The sequence below is a fragment of the Martes martes genome (genome assembly GCF_963455335.1).
Source record: "Martes martes genome assembly, chromosome: 7".
NCBI lineage: Eukaryota > Metazoa > Chordata > Mammalia > Carnivora > Mustelidae > Martes > Martes martes.
The window spans coordinates 124,413,866-124,435,034 of record NC_137894.1 but is presented as its reverse complement, the minus strand read 5'-3'; the positions used below and the strand labels follow the sequence as shown (position 1 = coordinate 124,435,034).

The following is a 21,169-nucleotide window of genomic DNA, read 5'->3' as shown; positions in this document are numbered from 1 at the left end:
GGCAAATATCATTCTCAGTGGCAGCTTTTCCCCTAAGGTCAGGAACACAGCAGAGATGTCCACAATTACCACTGCTATTCAACATAGTACGAGAAGTCCTAGCCTCAGCAATCAGACAACAAAAAGAAAAAAAAAAATGCATCCAAATCAGCAAAGAAGAAGTCAAACTCTCACACTTTGCAGATGATATGATACTTTATGTTAAAGCACAAAAGACTCCACCCCAAAACTGCTGGAACTCATACAGGAATTTAGTAAAGTGTCAGGATATAAAATCAGTGGACAGAAATCAGTTGCATTTCTATATACCAACAACAAGACAGAAGAAAGAGAAATTAAGAAGTTGATCCCATTTACAATTGCACCCAAAACCATAAGACACCTAGGAATAAATCTAACCAAAGAGGCAAAGAGTCTGTGCTCAGAAAACTATCGAATACTCATGAAAGAAGTTGAGGAAGACACAAAGAACTGGAAAAATGTTCCATGCTCATGGATTGGAAGAAAAAATGTTGTGAAAATGTCTATGCTGCCTAGAGCAGTCTACACATTTAATGCAATCCCTATCAAAATGCCATCAACTTTTTTCAAAGAAATGGAACAAATAATCCTAAAATTATTTTTAGGGTTAGAAAAGACCCCAAATAGCCAAAGGAATGTTGAAAAAGAAAACCAAAGCTGGGTACACACACACACACACACACACAGGAATATTATACAGCCAACAGAAAATGATGTGGATGGAACTGGAGGGTATTATGGTAAATGAAATAAGTCAATCGGAGAAAGATAATTATCATGTGATATCACTGATATGAAGAATTTGAGAAACAAGAGAGAGGATCATAGGAAAGGGAGGGAACAATGAAATAAGACAAAACCAGAGATCAAGATTAAGATAAGATACTCTTAATCTAGGGGCGCCTGGGTGGCTCAGTGGGTTAAGCCGCTGCCTTCGGCTCAGGTCATGATCTCAGGGTCCTGGGATCGAGTCCCGCATCGGGCTCTCTGCTCAGCAGGGAGCCTGCTTCTCCCTCCACTTCTCTCTGCCTGCCTCTCTGCCTACTTGTGATCTCTCTCTGTCAAATAAATAAATGGAATCTTTAAAAAAAAAAAAAAAAAAAAAAAAAAGATACTCTTAATCTCAGGAAACAAACTAAGGGTTGTTGGAGTGGAGGGGGTGTGGGAGGAATGGAGTGACTGGGTCATGGACACTGGGGAGGGTATGGGCTATGGTGAGCGCCATGAATAGTGTAAGACTGATGAATCACAGACCTGTACCCCTGAAACAAATAATACATTATATGTTAATTAAAAACAAATAATTCTTAACCAAATATCTGGGCACTCCATAGTCCAGTCAACAAATAAAATTAACCATCATGCTGTTCATACAAATATACTTTTTTTTTTACTTGACTCTCCTTTTCTCTAAATCCTTGAGCAATTAAAAATGCTAATCAAGAATATTATATATACACATCTACCAGTATGGCTAAAATTTAAAAGACTGATAATACCAGGTCCTGGTGGGGATGTGGAGTTAACCGGAATTCCCATCCATTACTGGTAAGAGTGAACATGGCACAATCATTTTGGAAACTGGCAGTTTCTATTGTAGTTAAGTTTGTATTTACCTATAACCCATAAATCCCAATCCTAGGTATTTACCCAAGAGCAACAATTGTATATGTCCATGAAAAGATTTGTATGTGATAATGTTGGTGAGGATGCAGAGAAAAGGGGATCCTCTTACTTGGCTGGTGGGAATGCAAGCTGGTGCAGCTACTCTGAAAACCAGTATGAAAGTTCCTAAAAAAATTAAAAATAGAGCTACCCTACGACCCAGCAATTGCACTACTAGGTATTAACCCAAAGATACAAATGTAGTGATCCAAAGGGACATTTGCACCCAAAGTTTATAGCAGCAATGTCCACAGTAGCCAAACCATGAAAAGACCCCAGATGCCTATCAACAGATGAATGAATAAAGAAGATGTTGTGTGTGTACACACACACACACACACACACACACACACACACCATGGAATATTATTCAGCCATCATAAAAAAGAAATCTTTCCATTTCCAACAGCGTGGAAATGGGACTAGAGGATATTATGCTAAGCAAAACAAGTCAATCAAAGAAAGACAATTATCATGTCATTCCATTCATATGTGGAATTTAAGAAACAAAACAGGAGTATAGAAGAAAGGAGGGAAAAATAAAATAAGCCACAATCAGAGAGGGAGACAAACCATAAAAAACCCTTAATCATAGGAAACTGAGAGTTGCTGGAGGGGATGGAAGCTTTAATCTCAATGGCCCCAAATTGGAAAAATATCAACTGCAGAAGAATAAACAAGGTGCACATATTCATAATTAGCAATAAAAGAAAGAACTGATGGGTGAAACAACATGGACAAATCTCAAAAACATTACACTGAACAAAAGAAGCCAGACAGAAAGTGGTGGCTATTGTGTGATTACATTTATGTCAAGTTAATAAAAAGAAGGAATTTGTGGTGGCAGAATTCAGAACAGTGGTTATTTTCTGAGAGGGGTGGAGTTAGTAATTGGAAAGGGGCACATGGGAACTTTCCAGGATGATGGAGATAGTCTATATATTTATTAAATTTTGTTGAGAAAGCAGTTGTACTTTGTTTTTTTGTTTTTCTTTAAATTTCAGTTAGTTAACATACAGTGTAATATTAGTTTCAGATGTACAATATAGCATTTCAGCACTTCCAAATACCACTCAGTGCTCACCACAAGGGCACTCCTTAGTCCCATCATCTATTTAACCCATCCTCTGCCACCTCCCCTCTGGTAACCGTCAGTTTGTTCTCTATAGTCAAGAGTCTATTTCTTGGTTTTCCTCTCTCTCTCACTCTCTCTCTTTTTATCCCTTTTGCTCATTTGTTTGTTTTTTTTTCTCAAATTCCACATAGGAGTGAAATCATATGGTATCTGTCTTTCTCTGACTGACTTATTTTGTTTAGCATAATACTCCCCAGCTCCATCCATGTTGTTGCAAAGGGCAATATTTAATTCTTTTATGGCTGGGTAATATTCCATTTTTGTGTGTGTATATATATAAATGTGTGTGTGTGGATATATATGTATGTATGTATATGCATGTATATAAATATGTGTATTGTATGTATATGCATGTGTATACACATATGCATGTGTGTGCATGTATATATAAATATATAAAAATATGTGTGTATATACATACATACACACATACATACATACACATACATGCATACATACATATATACATACATACATACACACATATACATATACATACATACATACCACATCTTCTTTATCCATTCATCAGGTGATGGACACTTGAGCTGTTTCCATAATTTGGCTATAGTGGATAATGCTGATAAGCATCAGGGAGTATGTATCCCTTTGAATTAGTATTTTTGTATTCTTTGGGTAAATACCAAGTAGTGCAATTACTGGATCCTAGCGTAGTTCTATTTTTAATTTTTCAAGGAAGTCCCGTGCTGTTTTCTACAGTGTCTGCACCAGTTTGCATTCCCACCAACAGAGCAAGAGGATTCCCCATTCTCCAATATCCTCACCAGTACCTCTTGTTTCTTGCATTGATTGTAGCCATTCTGACAGGTGTAAGATAATATCTCATTGTAGTTTATATTTGTGTTTTCCTGATGCTGAGTGATGCTGAGTATTGTTTCATGTGGGTATTAGCTATCTGTATGTCTTTCTTCAGAAAAATGTCTACTCATGTCTTCTGCCCATTGTTTAGCTGGATTATGTTTATAGTTTTTATAAGTTCTTTACCTATTTTAAATGTAAATCCTTTATTGGTTATGTCATTTGCATATATATATCTCTTCTCCCACTCAGTAGGTTGCCTTTTAGTTTTGTTGATTGTTTCCTTCACTATAGAGAAGAATTTATTATTTTGTTTCACTTGCCTCAGGAGACATATCTAGAAAGAAGTTGCTACATATAATGTCAAAGAAGTTACTGCCTGTGTTCTCTTCTAGTATTCTTATGGTTTCAGTTCTCACATTTAGTTAGGTCTTTAATCCATTTTGAATTTATTTTTGTTTATGGTGTAAGAAAGTGGTCCAGTTTTCCCAAAAGCTTTTGTCGAAGAAACATTTGTTTTCTTTCTTTTTTTAAATTATGTTCAGTTAGCCACTGTATAGTATAAAATTAGTTTTTGATGTAGTGTTCAATGATTTATTAGTTAGGTATAACATTTGTTTTCTCATTGGATATTCTATCCTCCTTTGTCAAAGATTAATTGGCTGTATACTTGTAGGTTCATTTCTGGATTTTCTATTCTGTTCCATTGATCAATGTGTCTATTTTTCTTCCAGTACCATACTGTTTTGATTACTGCAGTTTTATAACTTGAATTCCAGAATTGTGATTATTTTTTCAAGGTTACTTTGGCTATTCAGGGTCTTTTGTGGTTACATACAATTAGGATTATTTGTTCTAGTTCTAAACTATTAAACCATAGTTTAATGGTTTAAAATATCACTAGTATTTTAAAAGAGGTGGCATTGAATGTGTACATTGCTTGGGTAGACCAGACATTTTAATAATATTGACTCTTCTGATCCATGAGCTTGGAATGTCTTTCCATTTCTTTGTGTCATCTTTAATTTCTTTCATCAGTGTTTTATAGTTTTCAGAGTTAGGTCTTTCACATCTTTGGTTAAGTTTATTCCTATATATCTTATTGGTTTGATGCAATTGTAAATGGGACTGATTCCTTAATTTCTCTTTCTGCTGCTTCATTATTGGTGTATAGAAATGCAACAGATTTCTGTACATTGATTTTGTACCCTGCAACTTTACTGAATTTGTTTATCAGTTCTGGCAGATTTTTGGTGGAATCTTTCAGGTTTCCTATTTATAGTATCATGTCATCTGCAAATAGTGGAAGTTTTACTTCTTCCTTGCTAATCTGGATGCTTTTTATTTCTTTTTGTTGTCTGATTGCTGTGGGTAGGATTTTCAGTTCTATGTTGAATCGAAGTGGTGAGAATGGACATCCCTGTCTTGTTCCTGACCATAGAGGAAAAGCTCTCAGTTTTTTCCCATTGAGGAAAATTTATTTAAACTCTGGGTTTTTCATAAATGACCTTTATTAAATTGAGTTATGTTCCCTCTAAACCTGCTTTGTTGAAGGTTTTTATCATGAATGGATGTTGTACTTTGTCAAATGCTTTCTCTGCATCTATTGAAATGACCATATGGTTCTTGGGGTGCCTGTGTGGCTCAGTGGGTTAAGCCTCTGCCTTCGGCTCACGTCATGATCTCAGGGTCCTGGGATGGAGCCCTGCATCGGGCTCTCTGCTCAGCAAGGATCCTGCTTCCCCCTCTCTCTCTACCTGCCTCTCTGCCTACTTGTGATCTCTCTCTGTCAAATAAATAAATAAAATCTTAAAAAAAAAAAAAAGAAATGACTATATGGTTCTTATCCTTCCTTTTATTAATGTCATAGATCACGTTCATTGACTTGCAAATATTGAACAACCTTGCAACTCAGGAATAAGTCCCATTTGATTGTAGTGAATGATTTTTTAATGTATTGTTGCATTTGGTAAGCTAATATTTTATTGAGAACTTTTGTATCTATGTTCATCAGGGCTGAACATTGTTCTCTTTTTTAGTGATGTCTTTATCTAGTTTTGGTATCAGGATAATGCTGGCCTCATAGAATGAATTTGGAAGTTTTCCTCCCTTTTCTATTTTTTGGGAATAGTTTGAGAAGAATAGGTATTAATACTTCTTTAAATGGTTGGTAGAATCTGCCCATGAAGCCATCTGCTCCTCGATTTTTGTTTATTGGGAATATTTTGATTACTGATTCAATTTCTTTGCTGCTTATCTGTCTGTTCAAATTTTCTATTTCTTCCTGTTTCAGTTTTGGTAATTTATATATTTCTATGAATTTATCCATTTCTTCTAGGTTGTCCAATTTGTTGGCATTTAGTTTTTCATAATATTCTCTTATAATTGTTTTTATTTCTGTGGTGCTGGTTGCTGTTTCTCTTCTCTCATTTGTGATTCTGTTTATTTAAATCTTTTCTCTTTTGTTTTTGATAAGTCTGGATAGAGGTTTATCAATTTTATTAGTTTTTTCAAAGGACCAGCTCCTGGTTTCATTGATCCATTACATTGTTTTTGTTTTTGTTTTTTAATTTCTATATTATTTAATTCTGCTCTAATCTGTATTATTTACTTCCTTCTGCTGGCTTTAGGCTTCATTATTGTTCTTTTTCTAGCTCCTTTAGGTGGTAAATTTAGGTTGTTTATTTGAGATTTTCCTCGCCTGTTGAGGTAGGCCTATATTGCTACAAACTTCCTTCTTAGAACTGCATTTGCTATATCCCAAAGGCTTTAGGCTGTTATATTTTCATTTTCTTTGTTTCTATATGGTTTTAAATTTCTTTTTTTATTTCCTGGTTGACCAATTCCTTGTTTAGTAGCATGTTATTAAACCTCCATGTATTTGTGGTCTTTCCAGACTTTTTCTTGTGCTTGACTTGTGGTTTCATAGTGTTGTGGTCGAAAAGGTACATGGTATGGGGACAGCCCATATTTTGATCCAGGTCCTGGTCATGCAAATATATGTGTACATATACACTTGTATACATCAAGTAAGATACACGCATCTTTAAATGTATACATTTAAAGATGCGTGTATCTTACTTGATGTAAATTGCAAAAATTATCCCAAATAATGAAATAAAACCAAATTTTATTATATATACATATAAATATACATACATATATATATATATTTTTTTTTTTAATCTGGAGAACTAAACCAAATGCCATGATAGAAACTCTAGCCCAGATGGCCTAAGCTAGATAATTTCCATACAGCCAAACCTGTCAAGCCATTGCTTGAGTTTTTAAGTCTAAAATCACAAAAGTTAAAGCCCAAATGGGAATTAACTATCTCAAAATGATGATTCATTACTGCCTTTGGAATCTGGTGATGTGTTACAATATCATACCTTGAGTTTTAGGCATCACCTAGTATTTTTGTATTATTTGTAAATAATTCAGCAGGAACACTGACTAGAATGCCATTCTACTATTAAAACAAAATCACAGATAGCATAGATTAAAACTTTTTCATATTTAAAAATACAGTCTATATATAACATAAAGAGTCTCAAATGTTTGACTGCACGATCCTTCTGGATCTACATTCCTGACTTTAATTCCTGTGCTTGCTACATTCCTCATAACTTACCACAGCATATAAAAAAAATGCACAATAGTAAAAAAGATTCACCAATGAGGCTCTTCTCAGCAAAGTTAAAAACAGTAGGCACATGATAAATGTCATATTAATATTGTCCATTTTATAATCCACAATTTCACAATATTTAAGTATCTGGATTATTTGTACCAATTTATTTTTCTACTACCAGAACTTTCTTTGGTTATGTTGACTAGTCCAGTGTTGCATACTTGACACATTTCAGTGAAATATTGGTTGATTGACTGACACAAGTATTTAATACTAAGGGAGGCCTTTGAAATGCAAATGAAGATATTAAACAAACAAGCTCGGTGCAGAATCACAAAATATTCTCAGCCTGATTGCCAAGAGACTAAAAATGTCGCACACAAATGGGAAGTTGGTGTTTCTGGCCCACACAAGCTTAGCCATGGCAAAGAAGATCAACCATGCTTCTCACCCCAGGAAAATTCAGTCATCCTCATCCATTCATACTTTACATTCTTTAATAAATAGGGGCTGTAGTGGGAAACATGCAGCATTGATCAACTAAAACTCATACCCACATGTGCACACATACATACAAGCTATGTATTTATGATTCCAGAGAACTTGTACAAAACAAAATGTTGGAATGTTGATTAGATTTACATGCTCCTAAAGTTTCAGTGAAATGAGCCTATAATCATGTGGAAAATGTAATAGCACAAATTGTTCTTGTTGGAACACAGAGAACTGTCTGTTCTCTTTGCTAGCATTAACCAGGTTTCCCTCCCTGTTTCTATGGCAAGAAAAAAAGACAGCTCTTAAAATTGGATCCTATTCTGCAAATCTTCAAGTCAATTCAGGGGCACTTCACATGCATTGCTAGTTCTGCATTGTATCTTCTAAATGCAGACATTTGGCAAGTCCAAAAGAAATATTTGATTCTAAGTCATACCCTCATTGATCATCCTTGGTTAAATAAGTCATAGAAAAATAAATTAAATTGCATCAGCTTTTTAAGTATTGATTCTCTCTTAAATATTTATTATAAAATACATTTACTATTACAAATATTTATTGTTAAATATTTGTTCTTTCCATATGCTAAAGCCAACTTGTTTAACTACTACATGTACATACTTCACTTAGGATATAAAACTATGAACTTTTTTCCCCAATGTATGTGATGCCTTCATCATTAATATTAAATACTGTTACTAGTAGTAAATACTGTTACTACTCGTATGAGGTACATTTTCTGTTTTTTCATTATATAGTAGAGAGCATAATCATGGCCTTCTCATTTTGAGCATCAAAAGCAAATAAAAAACAGAGTCTCTTCAGTCCCTAGTATATTTTCATATGAAATAACTACTATTTTGCTGCTAATTCTTTGGATAATAGCATAACACCTTGAAGATTTTCTGATGTTTTTGTCAACAGAATATATACATAGGTATGTATTCTTCCTTTTCAACAAATATTCAAAACTTATTCCAAAAGAAAAATAAAATATTCTAGCCAAATAATCACAATAATTTGCCTTTCCTCTCTCCCATCTGCTCTTACGGCAGCAATTACAATGTTACAAGATTCTTTGAATAAAATTGTTTGAAAATGCAGACAATGGAAAGAACATCCAGCTGCTCACTCCTCTGGGAACGGACAGAGAAACAGGTTGATAATAACCACTTATCAGTTAACTCTAGCTACCAAATTACTGCCTAACAAAACAACCATGAAACCTCCATAATGTTTAGGTCTCGTGCCTCTGGGGTCAGCTAGGGATCAACAAGACATCCACACATTACAATAATTTATTCTCCATGACCCTCAGCTAAAACTTTACCCTCAGTAAAACTATTGGGGAAAATGGAACAGAGGCTCTGCAAATAAACATGATATCTTTATTATTTAATTAGTGAGATGCCACTACCAGCCAATTATTTTTGCTCTTTATTTGAAGAGAAAGAGGTACTTTGGAGAAAACTCTTCCTACATGTTTTCATACTGTTGATCAGGCTAATAACATTTTAAAAGTAGGGAAGAAAGTGAAGGAAGGCTTAAGCTAATATGTGGTGAATTTTAGAGTTGCAGTTAAGATAATTTATACCAATTTATATTTTTTAACTCACTAATGGGTTTATTTTTCCAGGCAGTATATGCATTACTATGAATATGTCCAGGTAAAATGTACAAACTGCTAACCGAAATGGCAATTTTTATGATCAATTGCTATTCTGATAATTCATTCTTTCAACATTATTGAAATCAGTCTTCTGTCTTAGGCTACCTTATAATCATCATGATATTCACTAAGTTCATCCAATAATTGATCATTTATTTTCATCTTAGGCTGGGATGCCTAGAATTTCCCCCTTTCACTTTTGTTTAGGATTGGTTGTGCATAGTGTATCATTAGTAAGACAGTGGTTCTGAGACCCATTATCCTCCTTGGTCTATTTGTATTGGTGGGCTTTCTTTGGTGACGAATCAGGCTGAAAAGAATGAGCAAAATGTTAGCATGTCCAAACATTTTTGTCTTGTAAAACATGTTGTGCTGTGTAGAGGATGAAAAAACATCTTTTCCTACACTTCTAGCTTTTCAGCTATGGCTCAATAACCAAAGAGAGATTAACAAGAGAAAGGCATACAAACTTATTTTATGTAAGTTTTACGTGACCTGGGAGCCTTTAGGAAGAAAGGCAGACTTGAAGAAATAACTAAACCTGTGCATTTGTATCCTAGGTTGGATAAAGAATGGAAAGTGGTGGTAAAATGTCATAGGACAAAGGGGTATAAGATAAGGATGACAAACTGGGGGAAATATAGCAAGGCCTGTTTGTTCAGATTCCTCCTTGGCATCCTACTGTCTTCAGAAATAAGGTTGCTCCTTTCTTCTGGGTACAGAGAGGGCACCTCTCCTATGAGAGTCTTATGACCTGCTTCAGCAGGGGAGAGCGGTCAGGGAGTTCTTTCTGAACCTGCTGTTTCTCAGATCCCTCTAGCTTAAAATATTCGGTAAACCAAGTTGTCATATTTTGGGGTAGCGTGTTCTGAACCCCATTATTCTCCCATCTGAAATTTTCTCCCCAAAGTTTGACAGTCCAGAAACTTAGTTGGTAGATCATCCCATATCCCAGTGAACCAGTCTCTGAAGCCTACGACTAGGTCAATCCTACAGATTGTTTCATTTCAGAAGGCAGTGATAGGGATGGGAGTAAGGGTACCGACCTAAGTTAGGCCTCTAATGATGTTAATAATCAGGCAATTAATGAGGGACATTTCTGAGGAAATAAAAGTAAAAAGTTAATGGTTCCAACAAACTATAAATTCAGTTTTTGAATCCAGAGGACAGTCAGTCAAGATTTCTAGATGGTGGGCTCAAAGCATCTTTAAGTAACATAGTTAGGACAGGCAGTAAACGATTAATAAAATTTTGGTTTGTAGTTTGGTGATAGTATTGGACATTCTGGTGAAATTTTTGAGTGACCTACATGGCCAAAGGTATAAAGAGTGCCCATACATGATCTGTTATTGTGACTCCCTAAAAGTTTTTATCATCATCCAGCTTCAGTTTATAGGACTTCGGGAAATAATTTTGTTTCTGGTGATGCCAAGTCAGGAAGATGAGAGAAATGTTGGCTACATTAACAACTGACAAAATGCAAAAATGGCAGGATCTGATTTAAAGGAGATGAAAAATGGTTCAAAGATAATGAACATTTACAACGGCACATAGTACTTTTTCACTGAAACAACATTTTTCTCTACAGTCACCTCCATTTCTACCAAAGATAATCCAAGACTATTTTTACTTGCAAAAATAAATCTAATCTTATTAAACTTGGCCTAACTATTCAAGTGTAACAAGAAAAGACAACTGGTTATATACGTTCTTTTTTAAAGTCTGTTTTGCAGGGATCCTCCAGAAAAACTCAAAGTTAGTTCAGAGAATATTATTTAGAATTTGATTTGGGGAAATTTGTCAAAAATGTCAAAAGATTTGAACACTTAATTAAATAAGATCCTGGTCATCTATTTAGCCAAAGTGACAATAAAGCATTTTATAGGCAAATACAGAAGGTTACACAGTTGTGAACAAAACCCTCCGCTCTTTTAGTATTAAGAAAGTTGGGTGTTCTTAAGTTATCAAAAGGCCTTATAAAGACAACATGAAGCATAGGAAATTATTTTGATAAAACACTGAATCTTTGTTTCATAGGCAACTTTCTTAATAGGTAACCAATGACTTGCATACCCTGGCAGGCAAAATGCAAAAGCAAGGCTCTCAGGACACAAAACAAAACAAAACAAAAAACCCAAACAAGCAGGAAAGAAATAGCTGTCCCTGAAAAAAGATCAATAAACAATGGGTACTCAAAACTAAAGTCACAAGTGTCACAATCCAAATAACTAATTTTTACAAATATTTTTCCTGCTCACCTGAATTTGGAAAGGAAAGGGCAAGGAGAAATGTCTACATTCCTCTCTTGACTAAGCACTAAAATAGAGATGGAAGACACTGACATGTTAAGAATTCTTACCTTCTGGGGCGCCTGGGTGGCTCAGTGGGTTAAGCTTCCGCCTTCAGCCCAGGTCATGATCTCAGTGTCCTGGGATCAAGCCCTGCATCGGGGTCTCTGCTCAGTGTGGAGCCTGCTTGCCCCTCTCTCTCTGCCTGTCTCTCTGCCTACTTGTGATCTCTCTCTGTCAAATAAATAAATAAAATCTAAAAAAAAAAAAAAAAAGAAAAATTCTTACCTTCTACTGGCTTTCTGTCAGTTGTCCCAGACCTCAGTTGCAGTATCCAAGGTGAGGGCAGTATTCCAGCCTTTTACTATCCATTCCCCATCACCAGCAACTGTAGGGGAGGAAAATAATGTGTTTTTCCTTCTACCCTGCTAGTCCCTCAGCTGGGGCTTTGTAATAAAAGACAGACTAACAAGAGAAAAACATAAAAATCTATTTACTATAATTTGTATGTGTCACAGAGGCCTTTGCAAAGAAATGAAGACCTAAAGAAGTGATTAAACCTGAGCATTTTTATGCTAGCTTGATGAAGAATGGAAAGTCATGGAAAAACGTGATAGAACCAAAGGGTATGACCTAAGGGTAATGAGCTGAAGGAAGCTTTGCAAGGTTTGTTCATTCAGGTTCCTTTGGTATTTTCAGAGATAAAGCCATAAGGCAGGGCGTCTCTCACATGAGGGTCTTATGACTTGTTTCAGAAGAGAAGAGGGATCAGAGAGTTCTTCCTACACCTGCCAGTTCTCAAATACCTCCAGCTTAAAACATTCAATATGCTAAGTTACTGTGGTTTGGGATACTGTAGCCTGAACTCCATTAACTGTAACTTAGTAGTGGGGAAAAATCTTTGTGTTTATGTGTGTGAAAGAGAGAGAATTCAAGAAACATGAATTATATGTATCAGAAATTCATATATTGGGAAAGGATATAAATGTTATTTGAATATTGAATCTTTTACTCAAAGTCTATTAAATTGCATTTAGATGGATTTCTGTTCCAAGTCAGACTTCTTAGATACCATTGTAAACTTACTTTAATTTTCTTCTCAATTAAATATGTCATTTTCTTCTGAACACAGAATAAATGCTCTAATTTTTAGTCAATGAAAGTTACAAATTAGGTCCACATTACCTATAAGCAATATGTGGCATCTTATGATTAAGTATGCCCTCAAGATCCATGCCTTAGGATATGCTTTATACATAGTACTACCTTTGAGCTTGAGAAACTCAATCTCCTTGGGTGATACCCAACAGGTGTGTATTTTATCCTTTGTTTTCCTTTGGCATGGCCCAATTTTCCTGGGAGATTTTAATCAAATGACTTGTTGTTCTCTCTTTTTTTTTTTTTTTTTTAACTACAGAATCTGGACCAACAGCTTTTAATCAATCAAATTAAGGGAATGTCAGTGGGAGACCTATGAGGAAGGGTGGGTAATTTATGGGACTTGAATTTTTGAAATGATATTAAAGCAACAGTGGGCTTCATGCTGAAACACCAAGAGCTAAAAATTTACCCTTCCATCATTCACATCACCTCCCCTCCACCAAGTTAACAGATCCTTATATAAATTAATTTGGTCTTGCTGATGCACTGATTAGGCTAGTTGCAGATATATTTCTTTTTATTATTATTATTATTTTTAACCCTTTCCTATTTCTTCCTGAATTCCTTGTTGTTGTTTTTGTTGTTAATTTTTTAAATTAGCATATAATGTATTCTTTGTTTCAGGGGTACAGGTCTGTGATTCATCAGTCTTACACAAATGATAGCACTCACCATAGCACACAGTCTTCCCAATGTCCATTACCCAGCCACCCCATCCCTCCCACCCCCTTCGCCTCCAGCAACCCTCAGTTTATTTCCTGATATTAAGAGTCTCTTATGGCTTGTCTCCCTCTCTGGTTTCATTTGTTTCATTTTTCCCTCCTTTCCCCTATGATTCTGTCTTGTTTTTCAAATTCCTTATGTCAGTGAGATCATATGATAATTGTCTTTCTCTGATTGACTTATTTCACTTAGCATAATACCCTCTAGTTCCATTCACATTGTTGCAAATGGCAAGATTTCCTTTTTGATGGCTGCACAGTATTCCTGTGTGTGTGTGTCTGTGTGTGTCTGTGTCTTTGTGCATTGTCTATCACATCTTTATCCATTCATCTGTCAATGGACATCGAGGCTCTTTCCATAGTTTGGCTATTGTGGACATTGTTGCTATAAACATTCAGGTGCATGTGCCCCTTCAGATCACTACATTTGTATCTTTAGGGTAAAAATACCCGGTAGTGTTATTGCTGGGTTGTTGGGTAGCTCTATTTTCAACTTCTTGAGGAACTTCCATACTGATTTCCAGAGTGGCTGCACCAGCTTGCATTCCCACCAACAGTGTAGGAGGGTTCCCCTTTCTCCGCATCCTCATCAACTGTTGTTTCCTTGTTAATTTTAGCCATTCTGACTGGTGTGAGGTGGTATCTCATTGTGGTTTTGATTTGTCTTTCCCTGATGCTGAGTGATGGTGAGCACTTTTTCACGTGTCTGTTGGCCATTTGGATGTGTTCTGCCCATTTCTTGATTGAATTATTTGTTCTTTGGGTGTTGTGTTTGAGAAATTCTTCATAGATTTTGGATACTAGCCCTTTATCTGATATGTCATTTGCAAATATCTTCCCCCATTCTGTCGGTTTTCTTTTGGTTTTGTTAACTGTTTCCTTTGCTGTGCAAAAGCTTTTCATCTTGATGAAGTCCCAATAGTTCATTTTTGCCCTGGCTTCCCTTGCCTTTGGTGATGTTTCTAGGAAGAAGTTGACTAGGAAGAATATGACTGTAAAAATGAAAAATGTAAAATGAAAATGTAAAATGTAAAAATGAAAATTAAAAAAGATTTTTAAAAAGGTATACATAAGATGTGGATTAAATAGGAAAGAGGAAAATTTCAAAAAAAATAGAAAAAGAAAAAACAAAGAAAATTTTAAAAATTTAACTTTGAGAGACTTAAGAATCATTGGGGAAAAGCCAGGAATTCTGTGCTCTGTATTACACTAGCACTAGAGTTTTGCAGTTCTCATTGATTGGTAAACTTGGTCTTGGCTGTATGTTCTTGCTGGTCTTCTGGCGTAGGGGCCTGTTGCAGTGATTCTCAAACGTCTTTGCCTGAGGTGGAATTGCACTGCCCTTGCCAGTGGCCAGGCTAAGTAATCTGCTCAGGTGTGCTCTAGGTAGCTTTTGTCCCCTGAATGCTTTCTGTACAGCGTTGGAGGATGGGAATGAAGATGGCGGCCTCCCAATCTCCAGTCCCAGAGGAGCTGAGACATTAAGGCCCCCCCCTTCAGTGAACCCTCAGAGAAAAGCAGTCATCATGCCTGTCTCCCTGGTCTCTGGCCACACTCCAAGCTCACTAAGCCTATAACCCAGCATTTCTATCTCTGATGCACAGCCTGTTTGAAGTCTCCAAACCCAGCACATTCCTGCAGAACACTCCTGCACTGCTCCTCAAGGTGGAGGAGGGGGGAGGGGTCTCCCTGGATCTGCCACTTGTGGGGTCTCTGCTCAAAGATTAGTGGCCCAATTGTGTCAGACGTCATGGTTTATGGTAACCCCAAGGTGAGAGCCCCCTCCTCAGCTCCATCTCTGCAGCCGGCCTCCCCACTCCGATACCTGGGAGCTCTGCCACATTCAGGCACCCCCAGTCTTTCTGTGACCCTGAGGGTCCTGAGACCACTGTCCCAGGGAGGATTCCACCCACCACTTAGCCACTGGAGCAATTGTCCCTCACCAGAGCAGACTTGTAAAAGTTCTGATTTTGTGCTCCATGGTTCTGTCCCTTGCCAAGAACCAGTGGACAGAGGCTTCCCTCCCCACCTCCCCGTGGTCTGTCTTCCCATATATCGCCTCAGATTCACTTCTCCACACGTCCTACCTTCCAGAAAGTGGTCACTTTTCTGTTCATAGAATTGCTGCTATTCTTTTCTTTGATCTCCTGTTGACTTTGTAGTTCCTCAGAATGGCGTGATAACTATCTAGCTGAATTGCTGGGAGCAGATGACATTTAGGTCTCCCACTCCTCCGCCATCTTGCTCCTCCTCCCTGTCTATATATTTCTGGTTAGACAGACATGCTGTACCGGGTAAAAGGAACTGCTATAAATATAGGGCCATTAGTAATGTGATGGTGAGGTGTTGGGGGTGGGGAAGTGTTCTATTGTCTTGTGATTAGGTCTCAGTCTTTTAGTGAGCCTGTGCTTCAGACTCTGAACTTTATCAGTGTTTCTCAGGTTTTTTTTCTTTCCCCTTAAGTAGCACAGAACTGCTAGAGTGACCTGGATTTGGGGATTTTCCCTTCCCCAGGTCAGTTAGGTGCCGGTTAATAGTGTCCCCTGAGGGCAGGCCTGGGTGTGCTCTGACATATTTCTAAATGTTCCCTTTGCCAGAAACACAAAGGCATTTTCTTTTTCCCTAATGCTTACCATTAGAACCTGTTTGAGCTCCTGGAGGTAAATCTTACAAAATTGGGGAGGTCTCCCTATGACGGTGTCCCCTGGAAATTAATCAACACTACGCCTCCAGTAATTCATCAATCCCAGTATAGGTTTCCTACCCTGACACTGGTTCTCCCTGTGGTTGCCACACATCAGTCTCTGCCCTGGGAGTCTGGGACTCCTGTCATTTGCCTGGCTGTCCTGGGAACAGCGGTTTGCCCTGTGTCTTCCTTTCTTCAAAAAGAGTTGCTGAGTTTTCAGTCTGTTCAGTCTGTTCAGCTTTTCACTTATTGTTAAGAGGGAGAGGTGACTTCCAGGCTTCCAGAACCAGAAACCAGAAGCTCCAAACGCATTTCAATGACTGCAAAAATTAGTAGTTCAAAGAATTCAGAAATCCAAGAAATAGATTGTTGTGAAAAACAAAGAAACAAACAAACAAACAAAAAACAACAAAACCCTGCAGCCTAGAAAGGAAACACACAGTTTTAGTCTAGTGCCTTTAAATAAGGTAGTAAATAGATGGTAAGTGATTGCCCATATTTATATGGCAAAACAGACCCAGGGAGAAGATGGTAAGTGTGGTGAGGTATTATCTTTTTGCAAAGTGAGTTAGGACACCTTCTTCCCTACAGGATCCTATCAAGCAGTCGCAATATCCACAAAAGGAAGTAAAAAAATGGAACACTTCAGGATGCCTAGGTGGCTCAGCTGGTTAAGCGTCTGCCTTCAGTTCAGGTCATGATCCTATGGTCCTGGGATGGAGTCCTGCATTGGGCTCCTTGCTCAGCAGGGAGCCAGCTTCTTCTGCCTGCTGCTCCCCCTGCTTGTGCGCATGCTCTCTCTCTCTTTCTCTGACAAATAAATAAAATCTTTAAAAAGAGGGGGGATACCTCGGTGGACAAACATCTTTAAATTCATGAAAATGTCTTATTACCTATAAGGAAAATAATCTCAGCCTTCTGAAAAGTATCCAAAAAAGCAAACTGGAAGAAAAGCCACAACCTTTAAGTTGATTATGCAATAAAGATGTCACAAGAGAATTAGCTCTTTGTCAGTCAGTTATTTCCAAACAGTATCAAGTGAAGGATAAGATCAAGGTAATGATTGAAGAGAACTTTGGTTGGGAAAAAAGATTGTAACCATACCACTATTTTTTTAAGATATATCACAGGCATTTAATGCTTTTAATATGTTTTTCATATGTGTTCCAATGGCATTCCAAGACATTTCCATTGACATGTGCATGATATGAATTCAATAGTCCTAATAATCTTATGAATGTATTATATTGCTCACCAGTTAATAATTTGAATATGATGTTAAACAAGGCATATGAGTTTACTGCAAATTCAAAGATGATGTTTGAAGTTTTATTTTCTGCATTTGAATCTCATTCTCAATTCTTGTTTTGTTGGGGGAAAACTGTATGTTTCTTTTTCCTTGAGTGTTAATCTTGTTGATTATGTATGATGGAATATGTATCATAAGGACCAGCATGGTTCTAATAATGTATGGTTCATAATTAAGGTGACTTATTATTAAAGTCCAATGATTAAAATTCTAATTGTATAACTGTTATTTTCATAGGAAGTTTACAGAGACTCATCTGAAAACCATTCCCAGTCATGCATTTTCAAATCTGCCCAATATTTCCAGGATGTAAGTCATTTTTTAATATAAATAAAAGTTTGCAAGTGTGCCATGTTATTTTTTAAATGTGCTCTATAAGGACAAATACTTGATATATATTGTACTTGTATAAGTCAATATCTACATCTCCAATGTATGTAAAAATTTTATGTGCAAGGTGTTTATATGATTTTGTGACATCTCTAATCCTAACTTCCTAACTGATTTATTAAACCTAATGCAAATTTAAATTAATTTGGTCTTGAAAATTTAATAATTCTCAATGTATTTTAATATATCTTGGGATGTGGCAAAACCTTAGCCAGGAATCTCCCCCATAAACAGTTTTATATATTGATTTCTAGTCCATCTCTCCTATTTACCAATTCTTGGTTCACTTTTTGCCACTAGGAAAATGTTTACCTTTTGTCAGAAATGTAGGTAATGATTTCAGACTTCTCTCATTAAAAAAAAAACAACAACACAAAAATAATTCTAAGCCTTAGAAAATTGAATTGCTATACACTCAAGAGCAAGGATAAAAAAGACTTCCATACTGAGTTGACAAGAGTATAACTATATATGAAATGAATGAGGGCCTTATTTTGTTTAATGGATTCTGCCAAGCAATGACGATAATTCAGGCACTTTAAGTGACAGTACAACCAGGAGTGACTTGTGTGATTTGGGCTAAATTCATTCATTTCATGGCCATTTATTGTCTATTGTGTCATTTCAGTAGAATTTGAGATTTTTAATTGTTACTAGAGGAGGGGGCTACTGGCATCTCATGGGTAGAGGTGAAGGATCTGCTAACCACCCTCCAGGGCTCAGAATATCCTTCCACAACAAAGGATTTTCTAGTCCCAAATGTCAGCAGTGCTGTGGCTGAGAAACCATCCCAGCTAAACATCTCTGCAGTCTTTGATTTTCCTGACCAGCCTTTCCTTTTTCAAATTCTTACCTCCTTTGGTTTCCTGGATATTGCTCTCATCCCTCTTTTAAACATCTTACCTTAGCTACTCTTCCTCAGTCTCCTTTCCTAGCTCCCTTTTTCATTTCATTCAATTCTTTAAAGATCAGTTCATCCTTTATTTTGTCCCAGTTCCTTTATACCCTCTTCTCCTTGAATGAACACTCCTATTCCTTTGGCTTCACTATTACATAATACAACTAATTTCCAAATGAGTATCTCCAGCCCTGACTTGTTCCTACAGGTCAGGCCTTCTTTAGAAGCTTCCTTCCAAGTATCATCATCTTGATGTTCCACAGTCACTTCAAAGAGCAAATCCAAAATAAACTCATCATCTTCCTGCTAAATTGATCCTTCTCCTCCCTTTAATTGCATGACCATTTAATGACCTATAAGCTAAACACTGCATTTCCCTTTAGCTCTCCTTTTTCCCTCAATTCCTGTATAATTACCCATTTGGTGTCTCCACTTGGATGTCCCAATAGCTTGACCATTACTCTATTCATTCATTCAACAAATATTTATTGAGCCCTAGTTTGTGTCTGGGACTTTGTTAGATGCTTCACACAAAACAGCTAATAATACTCATGGAGCTTCCACTTTCCTTCCTAAAGAGAGTGACAGTATTATGATAGGGTCAATCATAGAGTGTTACAGAACTCATACAAGAAGCATATTACCTGGATGGAGAGTGTAGTCAGGGAAGCCTTCCTGGAGGAAATGACACCTAACATGTGATCTGCTTTATCTGCATAGCGGGATGGGTAGGGAAGTGGAAAGATAGTTCCAAGCAGAAGGAAAAAGCTGGGTTGTCAGTTAAATTAAAATAAATTTGTTGAGGCTGGAGGTTAAGCTGGGAGAAGGACAGTAGAGAAAAATGAAACCAGGGAATGAGCAAGTGCAGGGCCTTGTGAACCATGTAAAGCAGTTTGAAATCTTCCCTAAGGGCCAAGCCACTAAGTGGTTATAAGCAGGGAAGTGACAGATCAAGTGTTTTAGAAACAATTCCTTGTGCTGTGAAACGGGAGTCAAATGGAGTAAGACCGAAGACAGGAAGCTAGTGAGGAGGTTGATGCAGTGTCCCTGGGAAGAGGAGATCATGAACTGAGAGGTGATGGTTAAGGGGAAACCAAGTGGCCACGTGTGAGTAACAAATAGGAGAGAACCAACAAACTGGAAAGTTGATTGATTTGGAGGTGGAGGGAGATGGAGAAGAATTTCATCCAAGTTTCTGACCAGGACATCTGTGTAGTTGATGAGCATATTCACTACACTAGACAATTTTTCTGTAGATTTGCTATGGAGGGTCAGGGAGCAAGTTAGGAGTTCAGTTTGGGGCATATCGTATTTGAGGTGGCTTTGAGGCATCAAGCAAGCTATGTCCAGCAGACATCAAGACACAGACATAATTTTTCATTCATTCATTTGGCAAATATTTATTCAGCCCCCAGTATGTGCCATTGACTATTGTAAGAGATGAAGATACATCAGGAAACAAAGATTGATGCCCGTGTAGAGTTTACGTTTGAATAGAAGGAAATAGACAATAAACCAAAACCATAATAAATGTATACTAGCTTAGAAGGGAATAATGGATATGATACAAAGAAAAAGCATAGTAGAGTAAGGAAGTCTGGAGGTGCTGTTACGGGGGATGCTCTGGGAAAGATTCAAGTAGGGGTTTTTTGTTGTTGTTGTTTTCTGTTTTTTTGTTTTTGTTTTCGTTTTTTGAGATTTGAGAGTCATAAACAGGCAGATGTAACTGAGACCAGGGAAGGGCATCAGTAGAGAAAGCAAGGCTAAGGAGAGTAAAGAACAAAGAACTTTAAGAGCATGAGGTCCCTGAGAAAGCAAGAAGGGATGGGATCCAAACAGAGGGATCAACTAGCTACAGGAAGATTGCCATTTTTTTACACTGTCCCAAGAAGGTAGTAGTAAGAGATGAAGCAGGTGCAGGTAAATTAGTAGGCTTATTGGTGGAGAATTCAAGGAATTCTCATCTCGAGGTTTCAGTCTTTTCTACAAATTAATAAAAGATAATCTGCTAATATGGTGAAGAGTTGGACATTTGAGGACTGAAATAAAAGTGGTGGGCAATAAAAGAGGAGGGTGGTTGAGATATACAGGACACCCAGGCAGATTTGGAGACCCTGTTGAGACTTCCTCCATGGAGGCTATGCTGAATTCTCCAATCTGGGTAAATGCTCCCTGAACCACATCAGTGCACTTACCACTCTACATGTTAATCCCTATATCACCCACTACTGTGATTTCCTTGAGGCTAGGGAACAGATCTGTTTTGCCAGTGCCCAT

At 37.1% G+C, this 21,169-nt stretch overlaps 1 protein-coding gene across 1 annotated transcript in view; it reads left to right on the top strand.

Moving 5' to 3' along the window:
* The window catches only part of TSHR (thyroid stimulating hormone receptor), a gene marked incomplete at both ends in the record, with an annotated part of 165,525 nt that overhangs the window by 74,180 nt on the left and 70,176 nt on the right, over positions 1 to 21,169 (top strand). Inside the window, one exon of the mRNA XM_080809177.1 lies at positions 17,842 to 17,913. Within this exon, the coding sequence (XP_080665303.1) occupies positions 17,842 to 17,913 (72 nt within the window). The remainder of the gene's footprint in view (positions 1 to 17,841; positions 17,914 to 21,169) is intronic.